The sequence below is a fragment of the Talpa europaea genome (assembly GCF_964194135.1).
Source record: "Talpa europaea genome assembly, chromosome: 10".
Classification (NCBI taxonomy): domain Eukaryota; kingdom Metazoa; phylum Chordata; class Mammalia; order Eulipotyphla; family Talpidae; genus Talpa; species Talpa europaea.
In genome coordinates, this window is record NC_140077.1 from 34,069,653 (window position 1) to 34,088,606 (window position 18,954).

Below are 18,954 nucleotides of genomic sequence, written 5' to 3' on the forward strand. Positions count from 1 at the left end.
TTTCCACTAAACAGCACAGATAAGAATGTTCTTTTTTTCCTTTGCATGACATTGTGTCTATTGTTAAAAAATGTTCTTAAGGAGCAATTTGCAATGTATTTTCAACAGAAACAACTTAACCTCAAGTAAGAACTGTGTATATTCAATGTTTGATTTAGAAAGAGCTACATTCCATTTCAATAAAAAGTGAATCTTCCACAGGAAATTTTAACCAAGGTTTTCCCAAATTGCAGTAAAAGAAATCTTTTATATACTTTCAAATACTGTGCCTTTTTATTTAAAACAGTGTAAACATAACAACTCAACACCACCAATAATTGGAAAACGACTGATTATGTGAACACTAATTTCCTTGAATGCCCCATGAAAGTAAATAAAACAGACAAATCTTCAGGAGTAGTTTCAGTTCACCTTAGCAGTGGTAAAAATATTGCTTTATTCCAAATGAACATACAACACAATTTACTGTTTTCTTGGGGGCTTCTTGTGAACTGAATAGTCTGGACTTTATGATTTCAACAATTTATTCTTTCCATATTAACCACAGAAGCCAATGTCTTGGTCCACACATAGTAGACTTGTTATAAAATAAATAATAATGGGATGATGAGAAAGCAAATGTTACTGTCAATTTGATAATTGGTTTGTATAAATAATTTAAGTTTGCATGATTCAAAATAAACACACATCCTCAACTTGCCTTGTGATACTGATATCATTAATGAGCCAATAGTTGTTCCTCTCAAAATATTCACATCAGAAAATGATCTAGACATTGTGAAGAATTATAGAACCCCACCATGCAAGTGACCTTGAGTTTAGATCTTACTAACTGAACTTTATACTTAATGGAAAACTTTAAAGTGGACAGATCTAAGAGGGAAATTTTTTTTTTCTGAATATTAGATTCCCTGATGTTTCAGAACAAATTTTAGCAAGCTTTATACACACACACATGCACACACACACGCACGAAGAACACATGTGCATACAGTTTACCAGTGCTCCAGCGAGCAAGCCCACACACACACACCCTCACACACACACATACACACACAGGCACGCACCCACTGAGAAGCGCTCTGTCGGAGCCCTAAACGATCTCAAAGGAAAACATTTCTATTAGCATGATTCTAGTGACACAACATTGTGATTTTTTTTTTTTTGTCTCTTTTTCCTATAAGAATTCCATTCCTCCCTCTGAGATTCTGTGCCTTCAAATTTCAGAGGAAGGTGGCACAGAGAGTAGCTAAGATTGCCTCCCACACCTCCTCTACCTCCCGGCCTCCTCCTCCTCCTATTGTCTTTGTGCCATTCTTCAAAAATTAAATAGAAAACACTACATTTGTTGACATGACACAACCTGTGATGAGGCTGTCAAGTGAATAGAAATTTAGGGGTTGGGACTGGCAAGCCAAATGGCAAGGGTTATCTCCTCACTGGCATGTCTACCTCAGGGTACAGCAGGACTCTTGGAAACTGGGTAACCACCAGTGCTTTTTTTATGAGGACACTGGTATCATGGGGCTGAGGGTCTGAATCGCCCACATTTTCTATGAGCCAAAAGGTCGATGCTGGGACTAACTGAAATTGTATTCAGAATTCTACCCAAAAGCTTCAGTTGTAAGCTTTATCCCTCCTGAAACGTTTCTTTTCCTTTAAAAAAATATTTTGTTAAAAAACACTATGATATGAGGGCGATCGACTATTTGGTTTCTTCTAAGTAGATGCTCTTAAATTAATGCATATAAATAATTTGTATTTAATTTCCTCTCTTTCCTGTTGAGCAAAGCATAGAATGCACAGATTCCTCCATCTCAAGTCACTTGGTCAATGCAGAGTCTCTTTGTTTTTCATTTCTTAAGACAAATTGTGCCTCTCGTTCTGATTTGGCCGTGGGACTCAGGGGGAGAAAGGCCGTGTTTTCACTCGCACTGTCCTCAGTTTCTACGCTGGCCAGTTCATAGTCTTCTGACCGTCTGGCATCAGTCAGAATTCGGATCTGTTCCTGGACAGTTTCTAGCAATATTTTCACTTCTTGTTGTTCTGCTATAAGACAATCGCTGACTGGAATACTCACATTGACAATATCAGCAGAGTAGGAGTTTTTGCACCATTTGATGCTTGTGACTTCAGAAATCCCTGGCATTTGCATGCAGGTTTCTTCTAGACCCACTGAAGGGATGATGGGCACAGAACTGGCCCTTGTAGATGAATATCCCACCAGGTCCTTTTGATCCAAGCTATTAAAATAGGAGTTTGTCTCTCTTGAAGGCAGTTGCATATTTATTGATGCATTTTGTTGGGTTTTTAAACCACTGGATGCATACCTGAAAAAGAAACATTACATGGTCTGCTCTCTGCTGTGTTTCTCTCCAGCAATATTCAGTCCACAAAGCACTTTCACATGCACCATCTCACTGAATTCTCACAGCAACCCCATGAGACGGATAATATGTTCCCAATTAAACAGAGAAGGAAACTGAAGCTCAGATAGGTGAAGTGACTTGCCCAAGGTCACACAGAAAATAAGTGACAGACTGAGACTCAAACCCAGATCTTCTTACTTTAAGTCCAGGGATCTTTCAACACACCACAGCTGTATAGGCAGGTGGGATATAGTCTTCCTGACCTCTATCCTAGAATACAAAGTAAATGGGGATTGAGCAGGTAAGTGTGGCCTTTCCATAGTGACAAACAGGAAACCCATAATGGCATTACTCCACTCCATCAACTTGACCACCCTCTCAGCCCGGGTTTGTTTAGCATATTTGTTGTGGTCACTTTAGTTGGAGGCAATCAGAAGCCTGGTATTTTTCTGCTACACATTGATTTTAGAGGAACCAAATCCAATAATCATTGTCATTCTATTCTCTAGAGACTGCCTTAGGCTTTGCTGAGCCTGAGGATGGAATGGGAGGTATGGACTTCCTCTCCCTGCCCCAGGATGAACTTGAAGTGGGTTTCCTAGGGGCTCTACCAATCTAGCAACTTTCAACACTTGGCTTCTGGAGCTGAGGGTAGCTCATTGGTACATAGCAATGGCTTGCCAACTACGCCAACATGCTAGAATCTGGTTAGCTCTTTCTTGCCTATTCAGAGCTAAATGAATTTTCCAGTGTCTTTCAACTTTCCAGTATCAGAGAATTGGTGCATATATAATACAGATTCATAGAAATGTGGTTTCAGGCTTGAAAAGTAGCCTTTTTAAAAGTTTACAGTTATTCATCCTTAATTTAAATGTTAAAGATTAAAATTTAAACATAATATAAACATGTACCCTCCATATAATAAATGTCATTCCCCTTGTCTTACACTACAGTGTAAACAACATTATGTTTATATGTTTAAAGAATAACTGCAAAGGAATGTATTGTATACTGAATAGAAGTCTTTATTGTCAGGACACGATCAGAGCAATTTAGAGATAGTTCTCTCCACCAGACAGTGAAAAAAGATGGGGAACAGCTTTAGATGTGGTTGAGCCCTATATTCTCTTACTATATCCAGAACAGAGTTAACAATCAATAAATTTTGCCTCAAAGGGTGCATGGTTTTAAGAACAAATCTTCAAGGTAAACATTCCTTTTATATCCTAGCTACTATCTAATTCAAACATAATAACAACAAGTAACATTTTGCATACTACTACTTAAAAAGCACTTTCATTTCTAAAAACCTTATCAAATTAAAAAAGTTTCATTTATTATTATTTTCATGTAATGGATGAATAAATTGGACTTAGAGGTACTCAAATACCTTGCCAAAAATTATACTTTTGATAGTGACAAAGAAAAAAGTTAAACCTAATTTATCTTATTTTAATCATTACTATCAAATTTGTGTTTCCCCAGAAGACTCTAAGACCATGTGCTTCCTGCATTAGAATGAACTGACTAAATTGAAGAACTGGACTTTTTCCTCTAGCTCCAAAGAGTTAAAATGAGTGGGTATGGCGAGGTGCACTAGAAATCCTTTTTGGGGATGTATAATCTTGTGCAAATTGTACAGAGAAGTAAAAGGAAATTCCCAGAGAGGAGGGAAGTACTTACTCCTTTCTCTTGAGTATTATATGGCTGAAAATCTGAAACCAAAGTTCTGATATATGAATCAATTTCAATAAGAGGAAAGGAGATATGTTTCAAGTTTTTGTGTTCTCAGCACCATTCTGTTAGAACCATTAATATGTAAAAGGACACACAATATTTGCTGTCAAGATTCACTAATGTTAGTCAGTGAATAGTGATCTCAACAATATTGTATTCCACATAGATATCATCAGGTTATATTAATGGGAAGAATCTGATAGGCTGAAATGTGATGGTGAAAGGTGCAAATTCTTATACCTGGATTTAGACATTATTTGTAAAAATGCTACATAAAAAGAATTTAGGCAATTGTAGATTCAAGTAGGGAACAATGTGACATGTATAAAAAGTAATCACAGGCAATTCAAGCCAAACTTGGAGCACTCTTCTAGCATGCCTAAGAGCTGAATTAAGGACTTAGATGAACAAAAAGGAACAGCAATTGACTTATACACCATCTCATAAGTCAGGTATGGGAAACATGACTGCAGGAATTGAAATCTGAAATGTTACCATAACATGAAAATGTGTTTTAAACAATTAAAGCTCTCTGATGTGCTTTTGTTTTGGATCAGACATGATTTTAAGTCCCAGTGCCACCGAGTACACTGGAATCTCCCACAAATGATAGCCTCACTTTAATTGTCTCATCGTTTGAAACTATCAGGTGGTAAATAATACCAGAGCAGGGGACTGCTCTGAGGACTAACCAGATGTCTCTGCACTATGTGGACAGAGCACACAGGTAGTCCTCAGGCAACTCTTAAAATGGCTGAGTTTTCCAACATTAGCATTTGAATAGAAGCAGATACTACTCTCCAGAAGTTTAAGTGAGAGCAAATTTCTAGATGTGCTTCTGGATTACAAGATGCTCAGAGTTCAGCATCCCACGAGAGTGACAATTCTTTCACAAATTTGACTCACAGCTAATTATTCACTGAGTCATTGGCAGTATGGACTGCCTTTCCTCTGGTCGCTCAACAAAGAAATCACAAGCACATTTTCTCTGTAACTAAGTGTGTGAAAGCATCCTTTAAAGATAAAAGACTCCAGTAATTAGTCACTTGTTCTGGTTCCCAGTATTACAGGAATCAGGCCAAGGAAGTTGGGTTATCCCAGGGGACGCCAAAATCCAGTCCCTGCTAGACATGGCACTAGAATGAACTGACTACATTGAAGGGGTCCATTTTCCCCTCTGGAATCACACAATTAGAGATTCCATTTATACATTATCCTCCATGAATGCGATTTTTTTTTTGACACTCTTTTTCTGGTCTTGATGGTTTATTTAGTCTGAAACGTGAGTATTCATTCCTAGCTCTTTTAAATGGATTTTGCTAACTTGGGTTATCCTTAGTGTATTCAGCTATAAAATTCCTGAAGAATGGCTGAAGTGAAGTATGTAAAATTTCTTGCTAAGTGAGGAAGGTACTCGCTATTAGTCTAGATCCCTTCTACTTCGAAGGTGTCAGTAGAACATCTGTGATTTCATTTCTCTCTACTTAGCATGTGAACGTTAGCTTGATTTGCCTGACACAATCCGGTTCAAAGCTCTATGAACCACTGCCATGCTCATAGTTCATCCACCAGTCATGGAAAGGCTCCCAAAGAATCTCCTGTCCACCTCTCTACTTCCTGAAACTTCACTAACAGAGGTGGTGGGTTCAATCTGGGTTGAAGTTTGTGCAGAGGAGATAGGTCACATACACTGGGGACATAACTAGTAGACAGTGCCCACAATCTTGATAAACAAGCAGCAGATGATGGCTGATGGCTCTTACAAATTCATTCACTAATCCTCCAGGCAAGGGCCAGATTTGAAGAGGACCTTTAGTTGCTAAATTCTATTACCAATCCCATTTCCAATCCAGAGAGACAGTCAGTCCCCCAGGAGTAGAAAATAGCTGTTTTCAAGAACTGAGAACGAGCTTGCTCCCTGAGATTCATTGTGCTGAGCACATAGTAACTTATACTTAGATCATCATCTATCAACATTGGGTACATATCACACACTGCAAAATATATATTGGTCAGCCAGCTGGAGAGAATATTCCAAACCCAATGATGATTGAACCAAAACAAAACCACCACCACACAGACAATAAGTGTGTCTTTCAGCAGGTAACAGACAAAGCAGTGCCTGAACATGCACAGGGAAGATTTGTGTGTAAATGGTTCAACCAAGCTTGTCCTAGCACAGGTTCAGAACATCCTTACTACTGGGACATACGGAGTGATAGCAATAATAGTGTCTAACAGAAAAAAGACAGCAAACACTGGGTTCTCTTTCTCTTCAGAAAATCTCTGAATTTAACTTTTTTTTAAAGATTTATTTTATTTATATAGGAACCAGGGTACAGGCCCAATATGCGGGAGGGTGAGAGGATTCACCAGAGACAGAGTGGGGAACAGAACAGGCAGACTGATGAAATACACTGCCAAAGAGAGCAGTGGGAGAGACAGGAGAGGTCTGCTCACCATGTGGGTTGCTCCGAGGCCGTCGGGGATCGAACCAGCACTGTAGAGGCTGCAGACAGCTTCACAGTGCTGCGCTCAACCGCCTGCGCCACCAGGGAGGCCCTCTGAATTTAATTTCACCTCAATTATTCTCATTCTCCATTCACCCCAGGAAAGAATATATATGTGTATATAAGGATAAATATACACACACATATATATATATAATCATATACTATGTATATTCCAAATGGCAGATATTATTAATGATTTTGAAAGAAAAGTAATGATGAGATATGATTAATTATAACTATAAGCTAAATGGAAGTTCCTCTTTTAGATTAAGGCAAAAAGAAATTTCAAATGCATTGTACATTTGGACAATCTGACTGTTATGTGGAATCTGCAACTGTCACCCCCAGAGCTGTACCAAATACATTTTATAGTCCATTTGGAATTGCTTCAAAATTACAAAACTCAGCCACAGGCTATTTATTTCATATTTTCTAGACCTCCTAAAGAAATGTATTCCTGAGTTTTGTCAGTCAGCCCATCACTAGAGATAGCTGCTTTGGCCTTCAGCTCGATACAGACAGTATGCAGCAAAATCATCCAGGCCAAAGCAGCACAGACACATGGACTGGCTCAACTAGAGAGATTAAAAACTAGATGATACAATAACCTAGTTTGAGTGAGGGAAAGGATTCCTGAAATGCTTGCAGTAAACCCTAAAACCCTAATTGCATTATTTTAGAAATTAGTGAAAATACTATAACAGTTGCTGTGCCAATAAATATCAGTATGACTTCTCTGCTTACTCTATGTCAGGGACAATTTCTTTACGCATATATGTTTTTTAAATGTGCCCCACAAGCCTCAGGAAAGCTGGTATTATTTTGCTTGAATTAGAGATGGGAAGACATAAGCTCAGATGATAAAACATTCTCAAATTCACACAATTAATAAGGGCCAAAGACGAGATCTGAACTCTAGTCTACTTAAGGAAAGGCTACTGTGTAGGCTTGGACAGTTTATGGCAGACAAGGGAATGGCAGCTAAAATTCAACCTACACTCCATTCACCACGCTATGAACTCTGTGAGGATCTGTGTCCACTCAGAGGAAGGAACACCTTTTGCACCGAAAGGACAAATGGCAGCCATGACATCCAAAGTCCATCTTTCCACCTCTGAATGAACATAAAGATCTGAATTCAGGAAGTTGTAATCTGGCAATATGCTGCCAACATTGAACTGAGACATGTTTATGAATGCTATAGGGACGCAGATTGTATATATACACATATATATGTGTGTGCATATATATGCAAATATATATCATAGTTTAGTATTTAGGGCATTATCTATAATATTTATTAGAATATTCACTAACTTTTTTTAATTTTATATATATTTTTACATCATTTTTCATTTTTTGCACAATATATGCATTTTCATCTTGGTTATATACCCACACAACTCCCACTCCTCTTATTTTGACCCTAATCCTTCCTCCCCTGATCCCCCCATAGTGTGTCTCTGGTTTATAGTTGCTTGTTGATTTTGATTTTTACTTTATTATAATTAGTCTTTTTCTTGGTCCCTTATTTAGGTTTTAAGCCAGAAAAAAAAAAGAAAAATACCAGATGGTCTCACTCATATTTACTAACTTTTTTTTCAAACATAAGGACAAAGGAACACTTTAGTCCTCCAAAGAAGTCTCTGTCTTTTTTTTAAATCAAAGACAAATTCCCAGTTGTTTTACAAACTATGTGATAATACACTGCCTAAATATCTCTATACTTAGTTTCTTCCTATTGTTACAGTTCTTCTCTATTTAACATTTCCCTACTATCTATTTCCATTGTACCTATCCTTTAAAGTTAGTTTACCTTTATTGTGTGTGGAACGAAGATGTAAGCAAGCACATTAGCTAATTAATGATTAAATCAATAACAAGAACCCCAAAGAACATAATAATCTAAAGCCTTAGCATTAAGGACACCCTTCCAAAATTCTGTTGCTTTTAAGACCTACCCTTGGCAAGGTAATGTATCCTGGTCTGGGATCCTTGATTCTTCAAGTTGCTGATATGCTGGTCCCACAATTCCACCCAGCCTACTTCGGGGTGAGGGGGGTGTCCTTCTGAAGGCATTTCTGTGGAGCATACCACTCCTTTGCCCTGGGCTGCAGCAAGAGGAGAGACTCCTGCTAGAGTAAAAGAAAACCAACAAACAGATTGATCATAGCAATAACCTCAGAGGAGGGGCTCAGACTTCTCAAAAACTGCATTTTACCCCAGGACCCTGTAGTTCAAAGCCAGATTCCATCCATTGCAACATATCTGTTAGGAGGGCATGAGAAGTTGCCCGACTCATTTTACCCTTGCAGATGCTGAACGAAGAAATGTTTCTTTGTTTCTGACTTTCCAGTCTGGAACATAATGGACTAAAATAGTTGTACCTTTCCAGCCAAAGACAAGAGGTGGGTTTAAAGAATTCTTAAACTTTGATTCCTATCCAGCCTCATTATCCAGGCTGTCTCTCTAGTAGAAGTAAAAATGGTCTTGCTATTAGACACCTGACAAGAACTAAACACAGGAAGCCCTGAAAGTGTATACAGGGAAAATTTCATTGTGTAACTCATAGAGTAAAGCTACTTTCATGTGTCATATGTTTCACTAAACATATATGTTAAGGCATCCTGCTTTCAACATATATGTTAAATTACTATGCTTATGACATTAAATTTTCATGTATCTTGAGAAACTAAAATATTTTTCTCTTGGATTTGCTTTTAATAAATAACTCATTATATATTTCATGTTGACTCATACATCCCAATACCCAAATAGCCATATGTTTTCAGATGCTATTAAAGGTCAAAAGGCATCAATGGGATATACTTTAGGTAGATCCTCAATGTAGGTCACTTTAAACAAGAGAACTAGATTCAATGAAAATCAACTTTTAAAAAAAAAGTTTTTTTTTTAACCTGTCTTCACTCCTTATACTATTGTCATATGCACTGGTGAGAACTTTGCTCCTGCATAGAATTTCATGAAATGCTGGTTTTTATGGTTAAAGTGATTCTGCAGTGTTCATGTAATAAGTGAACTTAGAATTGCGTGCTTCATTCTATTTGATTCTGAAAATATAAATAAAATCATATATAGAAAGATAAAAACATTTTTTGATTTTCAATCAACCTGTAAGTATTAATGGGACCAGTCTCCCAAGGGAATTTTACCTATATCACTATATTATTTGGAGTTCTGTAACTTTTCTCCCACCAATGTTATGATTATTTCAACTAATAAATGCAAAACAAATCTCAAATATTATTTAAGCTCAGACCTTAAGAACCTGATATTTGAGTTCTAGTCAACCACTTTCCTGGGTTGTCAAGGTGACTGATTCAACTCCATATTCCTCAAGTGTACATTATACTGAGTTGTGCAAACACCCGATCATATTACTACACATTGAAACACCTTCATTCTTTACCATGATAGTACTTGTGCATTGAGTTCCCTAATGCCTAGCAAGGAACCTCTAGCTGGGTCACTTAGCCAAAACAATGGCTCATGTGCTTCCCTCCTCCTCAGCTTCTATTCATACCAGTGATGTTTCTGGGATTCATAGTGTACTAAGGGGTGAGTGTTAGAGTTAGCTGCCTCTAAGTATGCACCTTGGGCCTACATGTTACTACAAACATGATACTGGGAGAGGTGCTTGTCACAGAGTTCCAGAAGGAGTTCTTACTCTTTATAAAGTTGTGTTCATTGTTTAAAGGAACAAAAAGAGCTCCACAGATACCACTCTAACATAGTAACAACAGGACAGTTCTACTATCTCTGTAACTGAAGGAACAAGGGAAAGAAACAATTACCAGAACAGAGAGAGAGAGAGGGAGTTAAAAGGAGATGACCACTTGGCAGGCACTGTGATGTAGGAAGAGGGACATAGATGAAGCAACCAAGCAGGGAGAGGGGGGCAGAAATGTCTGCACCTCACTCTCCTTCCATCTTTTCACTTCTTGCTGGTGCCTTATATTGAACTAACAGAAGCCAGAAGACAGGGCAGCTTGCTGGCCACTTAGTGCACAGGGCAAGACAGAAAGGTTAAGATTAAACTTGGGTCATGGAGGTGCAGAGAAAAGTATTAGCATCTTGCTGACATGTTTTCAGAGTTGCTATGGGAGTTAAAAAAGATAAAATGTGCAAAGAGTCCAGCATGGAGGCTGGCACATAGTAGGTACAAATTATTGCTCCCTGTTCCACTTCCACAACTGATGACTGAAAGGATCATGCCGATCATTGAAACCTGGATTTAAGTGGTGAACTAGTGTAGTATATACACATGTCAATTTTCAATAATGCACATCTGAAACTTATATAATGTTATAATGCAATATTTCTTCAAAATCTACATATGCTATCAATAAGTTATGTTGCCAGAGTATAATGTGGAAAATGTGACATGACATAATAGAGATTTCTTCTTTAAAAAGGAAGAACTTTTTTATATTTTGGACTAAACTTGAAAAATAATGACTTTGAATTAATAGCTTTGTTTCATTAATGATTTATTTAAATGAGCCATATTTGCATTGCACAAAATACTAATTATTCATAGCTACCAAACTGTCACAACAAAGTCTACTAGTAAGAACTAGTGACCCATCTTTAAAAATATCTGTGTACCTATGGATCAATCAACTATTCAAGCTTTCTGACCCAGTGGCATTCAGGAAGATATGGAGTAGTTTGCAGGACACATAAATCAGTGACCAGGTTATTAATCATGAAAACATTTAAGTCTACTGCATGTTTTACAAAACAAAAACCATGATATATTAAACTATAATTTACAGGCTCTAAAAGTACTTTATAAATCAACACTTGCCTATCTATCAGGACCCAATGTATGTCAACAAAAACTGCAATATCATTAAACTGAACAAAAAGGAAGGTCTCTTAAAGACATCCTTATTTAACCTAGAGTGATTCATAGAAACCAAAGAAGCTACATTTAGGAGGGGGTATATAAACAGATAAGGAGTAGTGTAGGAGGTTTGCATCTTAAATATATTAAGGTTGTCATTTTTTCAGCTTGACTTTAAAATATCTGATGTAATATAGTACTAAAGTAACATTATTCTGAATTATTTTACTTGACAGGATGGAATACCACTTCTAACACATTTGTGTTAAAATGAGCAGGGAAAAATACCATTTTAGAGAAAATATCCATCTTCTAAAAGGCTGGTAATTTTGGCTTAATTCTCTAATCAGAGAACTTCCATTAGGTCTAGTGAACTGAAATGATCTTTTCATAGGGAAATATCTATAAGTGCCTCAATTGACATAAACCAAAACTGATAGTTAATAATTAAAACAATCATAAAATAACCAAAAATATTTTAATCCTGAGTTTAGGACATTTAAGTCATTAAAAAAAAAAAACTTAGCAAATCATTGGTATCTCAATCATACTCACGTAGAGTAAGAATTAAAATCATCAGCAGTACTGAAGATCAGTTTCAAACATGACTGAAATCTCACAGTGCATGTGACCATCATCAATTATATCCTTTTTTTGAGGACTCATTGAGAAGAAAAGAACCGGATAGTTTCTTTGTACATACATATTTCTGTCAGAGGGTTTTGCAAAGTGTTGCTTAAATATGACTAAGGGTCAACATTTACCATTTATTGCTGGGACAACTATTATTTTTACTGTTTTCTTTTTTAAAAATAGAAACTTTACATGCTTAAATTTTTTAAATATGCCCTACTATAGATTTTAAGAAAGGTGCTTAAATCTTTGGACAATTTCTATACAGATTTAGAATTTACATCCAGATACACATAAACATATTGTCTGTTCTAGCATTAGTCCCAAACTTTGGCCCTTGGCTCAGAACAAATACCTTCAATTTTTAGAGTTCTAGATTCTTTATATATAAAACATAGTGCATGCACTAGAAGATGCGAAGGAAATCTGTTCAATTTTTGGATGTCATGACATGTTTAAGATAACTTTACTTTTTGGCTTCCCAAAGCCCATTTCTATGGTCAACTTGTAAAAAATGAACCATCCCATCGACAAAAGAAGATTTTATACATCCACAAATGTCTGCCAGACTTTTTCCCCTGGAAAGTTTTATTTGTGTGAGAACCATGTTGCAATACCTGGAGCGTGTCACTTTTGCTGCCTAGGGAAGGATTAGTCATTAACTTAGTAGACAGTGATAAGGCAGGCTAGGAAAACTCATGTTTTTAATAGTTTTCAGAATGCAATTGTTTCATTCACTGGTCTGTGTCTGCAGCTTTGATGGGTGTCATTAATAGTTGCTTTAGGCTTCTTATAGGGGCATTGCTGCCTGCTGCTACTGACTGACCTGCTGTGAGCTGCTTGAGCATTTACTTCAACAAGAACTACAGAAAGAGCAAGTAATGTTGCCATTCCTGCACATGTTGTCCAGACTTGTACATAGAATGAACACACCCATTCCCACCATGATCAGCTACCTGTACCTGTGGTGTTTGACAGATTGGCTTCCTCTGTCAGGAGAAGGGACCTCTGGGAATGACTGGGGGCCAGCAAAACTTGACTCCATCATTTTCTCCAATGCAGTCACAGGATGCCTTTCCGCCCTTGAATACTGTGAGAAATCAACATGCACAGAGTTGAGCTGAGAATAGATTATGTGAGGAGGGACTATAACAGTCCAGCTAAGTATCAAAAAGTTACTGGAATTTGCCAGTAACTTTTCAACTAGGCACCTGATCAGGAAGATAAATGATAAAGATATCATGATAAAGATATCATTTGCATCCTATTTCTTACACACTGAAATTGCCTCCCTGCCAACATTCTCTGTGATTAGATAATGTTCATTCAGGAGAGCTTTCTTTAGAATCCTGAGTCTGTTTTCTCCTTTCAGGCTATACTCCTGGCACACTAAGCCTAAGAGCCAAAAACCACTTATAAGAATGGTTTATTTAATCTACATTTAAAAAACTGAATTAGAATTCAGATTACTGAAAATAGGGGCTCAACAGAACCCCTATTATTGGGTGAATAAACCTCACAACACTCTCAGAATTATGGAGGGCATGGACTCAGACTATCTGCCCAACATTTCCACTGCTTCTCCTTTCAACCTGTTATCAGGCCATTACCACATCTAAAAAGAGCAATTTGTAAGCATTTCACTCTTTGTAGTTATTAGCCCTTGGCTTCTCCTCTGACTGATCTCTCATAAGGCACAGAAGCCGGAAGAAAATCTATAGAGATGACACATTAAGAAAAACTTTGTCCCCAGGGAAATAATCTGGCTTCATAACCGGTCAGCAAGTTATCAAGTTAACACTCCCTGGGTACTTGACACTTGAATAGGTAGCAAGGGGTAGCAGGTTTCTTGTTTAGAAACTCGAGATGAAAATTACCATGAGAAATGATATTTTTAGAATGTTAACCAAACTGCAGGATTTGAAACATGGATATTCACATTTAATTTGTGAAAAGAATTTCACAGAAAATACAAAGACAGATATGCAATATAAATATGAGGTGTAAAATAGCTTCATTTCAAAATGAAAAAAATCAGAATGGAAAAAATTAAATATCAAGCATATACACTAAAGGCAAAGATTTGGGAAAAGTAGCATTGGTGCTGATTTGTTGGGGGTGCAAATGGACAATATAAAGCAAAAGGCTAACTATATAAACTCTTTGATGCTGAATACAACTTCCAGGAATTTCCATCTTTACTATGTTTGCAGAATTCTAAAATCATTTAAGAACCAGAGTATGCCAGCAGTACAAAGGTTAAGAACAAAACAGAAATCAAAAACAAAGTGGAAACAATGGGCCACAACAGAAATGAATACTACAAAGTTATTGAAAGGTATAAAAAAAAGCAAAGTGCAAAATGGCATGCATAGATGACTCCATTTTTTTAAATAAGGGTAGTATATTGATCAGGTATACATATATTGCATGTTCATGTATGTTTGTACATACATACATGTTTATTTCTGTGTGCACACACATGTATACATGTATATATACACCTTGTATGTATATATACACACAAATTTGAATGTGTATGTGTACATGCATTATGCAATTACACAGGATGCAGATTGAAAACAAGTAAACTATTAATGATTAATTAGTTGTTATCTTTGGGGAAAAAGTATATCAGTAGGCACAGGATATGGTGACTAGGGAAAATGTCAAAGCTTTGTAACATTAAGTTCAAAATATCAAGTTAAATGTCTTCTTTTTAAGTACTTCCAAAATAAAGCACATAGTGGCAATAATGACTTCACTCAGAATCTGAATTATACAAAATGTATTTAACAGAAGCTGGTCTATAAATGGATTTCTTGTAAAATGGACTAAGTTGACAAAGTAAGAAAAGTATACATGGACATGATCTGGAAAAAAGGGCTTCTTTGGACAACCCAAAATATCAAAGATCCAAAATACGATGTAAATAATATCTTCATGTAAATAATACCTTCATGGGTATGTCTTTATTGATAATTAAAGTTGTTTATTACAGGGCCTCCCCGGTGGCGCAGCGGTTGAGCGCTGGGTTGCGAAGCTGCCCGCAGCCTCTGCAGCACCAGTTCGATCCCTGGCTTCTCCCTGGCCACCAGAGGAGGGTCCCGCATGGCGCGCAGACCTCTACTGCCACCCGCTGCTCTCCTCAGCAGTGTACTTCGGTCCTTCTACCTGCTCTGCAACCCGCTCTGGCTCTGGTGAATTTTCTCACCCTCCCGCGCTTCTGACTGTACCCAGTGCTTGTATGTATGTATGTATCAATCAATCAATCAATCAATCAATCAATAAATCAGCAATTCCACTCCTAGGTATTTACCCAAAGGACACAGAAACATCAATTCCAAAGAACACCTGCACCCCTATGTTTATAGCAGCACTGTTTACAATAGCTAAGCTTTGGAAACAGCACAAATGCCCAAAAATAGATGACTGGATCAAGAAGATGTGGTACATATATACCATGGAATATTATTCAGCATTCAAAAAAGATAAACACATGCAATTTGCAGCAACATGGATGGCGCTGGAAGGGATCATGCTCAGCAAAATAAGCCAGAACGAAAAAGAAAAATACCAGATGGTCTCACTCATAGCAGGAATCTAGAAAACTTAAATAAGGGACCAGGAAAATGAATAACTATAAGAAATTGAAAATCAAAATCAACAAAAAACTATGAACCAGAGACACTTTTTGGGGGGTGGGGGGAGGGAGGGGAGGAATTGGGGTCAGAATGGGGGGGGTTACAATTGTATGGGGAATATAAAAATAAAATTTATTATTTAAAAAAAAAAGTTGTTTATTACAAACCATTCATGGAAGATTGGAAGATTTAACAGAATGGACATGTTCCTGAAATGTTATCAACGTCAGTCCTATTAGGGCATCCTCTCTTCCCCAAAGTCTAAGAAATTGGTTTGGAAATCAAACTCAGATGCCTAGAAGCAGGATGCCAGAAGCAAGTGAGATGTTCTGAGGAATCTCTTTGTAAATTGGAGAAGGCACACTTCTGCTCAGATCCTGCAGAGGGCTATCAGGGTCAATGGCCAAGTGTTTTGGAACATCCAGATTCCTAGAGAAATCACCAGCTCATTAAAGGTCACCAATCCACTCACTATTTTCTAAACAATGTATGTTTAAAAAGTTGAATGTAAATTTTGGACCATTAGTTCAGAGTTTCTGGCTTGAATGAAACTTTTGATGCTGAGAGCTAAAATTCTGGAAAAGTCTTTAATAAAATCAGCCTTTTACTTCTGCTATTCATAACATGCATAACAGATATTGATTTCTAAATCTTGTTTTTCGATTATTCCAATTATTGTTATATATCATTGCTTTCAATTGCACTATTATGGTCAATTAAATTGTTTCCCCAGTTTATTGTTATGGAACTTTTTCCTTCAGTCAGCTTTTGTGAGAATCATTTTCATGTCAGTGACTGCAATATATCTTGAGATTCAGGTTTAACTTGCTGGGAATCCTATACAGGGTTGGTTGAGACAAGTAGGAACACTGAAAAAAAATGAAGAAAAAGCTAATTCTTCAAATTAACATTCTACACATATTGGTTCAAAATGAATTTAGAGACAATTTTCAGTTCTGACAAATAAAAAGCTGGAAAAGTTTCATTCCTGCCCATTAAATAAGAAAACTGACACATAATGATTGTTCTTATATCCATCAGACAATTGAGGCTGCCAGGAAAACCATCATCCTGCAAGTTGGAGCAACAGAAGAATACAGAGAATCATAGCCCGGACCCTCTTATCTGCAGTAGAATCAGCAGGAACCATAAGTTGGTAGGAATGCTTATGTCATAATTTGAATAAATTGTTGGAAACTGTGTGTGGACTAGAGTCAGAGTAAGAGTCATCTGGGAGCTAGAGAATATTCCCACACTTTCATGCATTGGATCTTCAGGAAGCACAACAAAAGGCCAAAAATATCATCCTATATCTTTATCATGGGAAGGAGAAACTTTACCAGAGCCTGAGGGAGATTTCCCGTGATGCCAATTCCCTGATTCCAGTCTTCCTGTCTCAAACAAGGAAGAAAAGAAAGAAAGAAACATTTGTGAAGGTTAGTACCCAGGAATTTAGGTTCACTAAAGATTGCAAGAAGGTTGTAGAGTTATAAAGTCATAGAACCACCACCTTAACACCACACCAACAGGGCTCCTAAGTAAAGAGTAGACAGCAAGCAAGAACAGATGGTTACTGTAAGTAGAGAGATGCTAAGAAATATTTTAAAGTAAATGCTGGGATATAAAGATACTGTAACAGGAATGATGGCTGCACCTGATAGGCTCATCATGAAACTGGAAGCAAGTAAGGAAAGAATAAATGATCTTGATTTCAATAGAAACCCCCTGAAATGAAACACAAAGACAATAAATAAATAAATAGTAAAATAAAAGCCCAAATAGGGAAATGATAGAAGATAATAATCAGATGGGGGACAAGTTTAAAAGGTATAATATATGCACAATAAAACTATCAAAAAGGAGAAGAGAGAATGGAGTAGGAACAATAGTGATGCAGAATTTAACATTACTGACAGACACCAAAACACAGATATTGGAAACACAAAGAACATCAAAACCACATGCAGGACAACTATCAAAATATCTGTATCACAGCACATCATATGAAACTGTATTAAAAAGAAAAGGAAAAAAAATACAAAAATAAAATAACGAAAATAAGCCAGATAAAATCTTGCCTATAGAAGATCAATATTAAGAAATGCAAACTGGTTCAACACTATGGAAAACTGTGTGGAGGATCCTCAAATTACTAAAAATGTAGTTACCATATGATCTAACCAATTCCACGCCTAGGAATCTACCCAAAGGACACAAAAACATTAATTCAAAAGGAAACTTGCACTCCTATGTTTATTGCAGCACTATTTACGATAGCTAAGCTATGGAAACAACCTAAATGCCCCAAACAGATGACTGGATCAAGAAGATGCGGTATATAAACACAATGGGATACTAAATGATCAAAAAAGATAAACATGCCATTTGCAGCAATACGGATGGAGCTGGAAGGGATTATGCCCAGTGAAATAAGTCAGAAGGAAAAAGAAAAATATTGGATGGTTTCATGTATACGAGGAACATGGGGAAACTGAACAAAGGGTCAGAAAAAAGACAAAATTGGCAGGCAAACTGTGGATCTGAGGCATACAGCAGGAGAGGGAAAAGAAGCATCAAAACAAGCAGAGAGAAGAACACAAGGGACTATTGTGATGGTTCACAGGTGAGGTAGTGATAGGAGATTTATCTGAGGGGAGAAATCAAATATTGTACAAAAACAAACAACTACACAAGAAAATAAAGTTTAAAATACAGAAATAAATATTTAATCGTAAAAAAATAAAGAAAAAAATACAGTGGATTTCAAATGAGAAATCATACAAATTGGAAGAGAAATATTTAAAATGAAGTTAAACATTTAAATACTTAATATTTAAAATCTTGAAATAACCAAGACACTAAACTAGGACTCTATCTACAGTGAAATTATCCCTCAGCAATAAAAACGAATAAAGTGAAAGATGAAAAATCTCAGCAGCAGATTTGTTCTGCAAGACCTTTTCAAAGAAGTTTTTCAGGAAGAAACAAAATGATATACATAAAAAATTCTGACATTCATAAAGAAGGAAAAGTGTCAGAGAAGTAACAAATCAAGTAAATTGGAAATATTTTATCAAATAGAAAAATGTTTATTCAAAGTGATGTACAATATAATGGACTAAAGTAAACACATAGATTGTCAGCAATTTTGTAGAGGACAGGAGAGAGGCAGAGGGAATACCCTTTTA

General features: G+C 36.7%; 1 protein-coding gene across 7 annotated transcripts in view; it reads right to left on the bottom strand.

Moving 5' to 3' along the window:
• Nucleotides 1–1,822: 1,822 nt before the first annotated feature.
• The window catches only part of NRG3 (neuregulin 3), a gene marked incomplete at both ends in the record, with an annotated part of 925,662 nt that continues 908,530 nt past the window's right edge, over nt 1,823–18,954 (bottom strand). For 2 of the 7 annotated variants that reach the window (XM_084246398.1, XM_084246397.1), the window contains 4 exons: nt 1,823–2,330; nt 2,568–2,639; nt 8,581–8,730; nt 13,085–13,212. In XM_084246398.1, the coding sequence (XP_084102524.1) occupies nt 1,823–2,330; nt 2,568–2,639; nt 8,581–8,730; nt 13,085–13,212 (858 nt within the window). Of the gene's footprint in view, nt 2,331–2,567; nt 2,640–8,580; nt 8,755–13,084; nt 13,213–18,954 lie in introns of all 7 variants that reach the window. The other 5 variants (XM_084246402.1, XM_084246400.1, XM_084246401.1 and 2 more) reach the window with 3 other exon arrangements.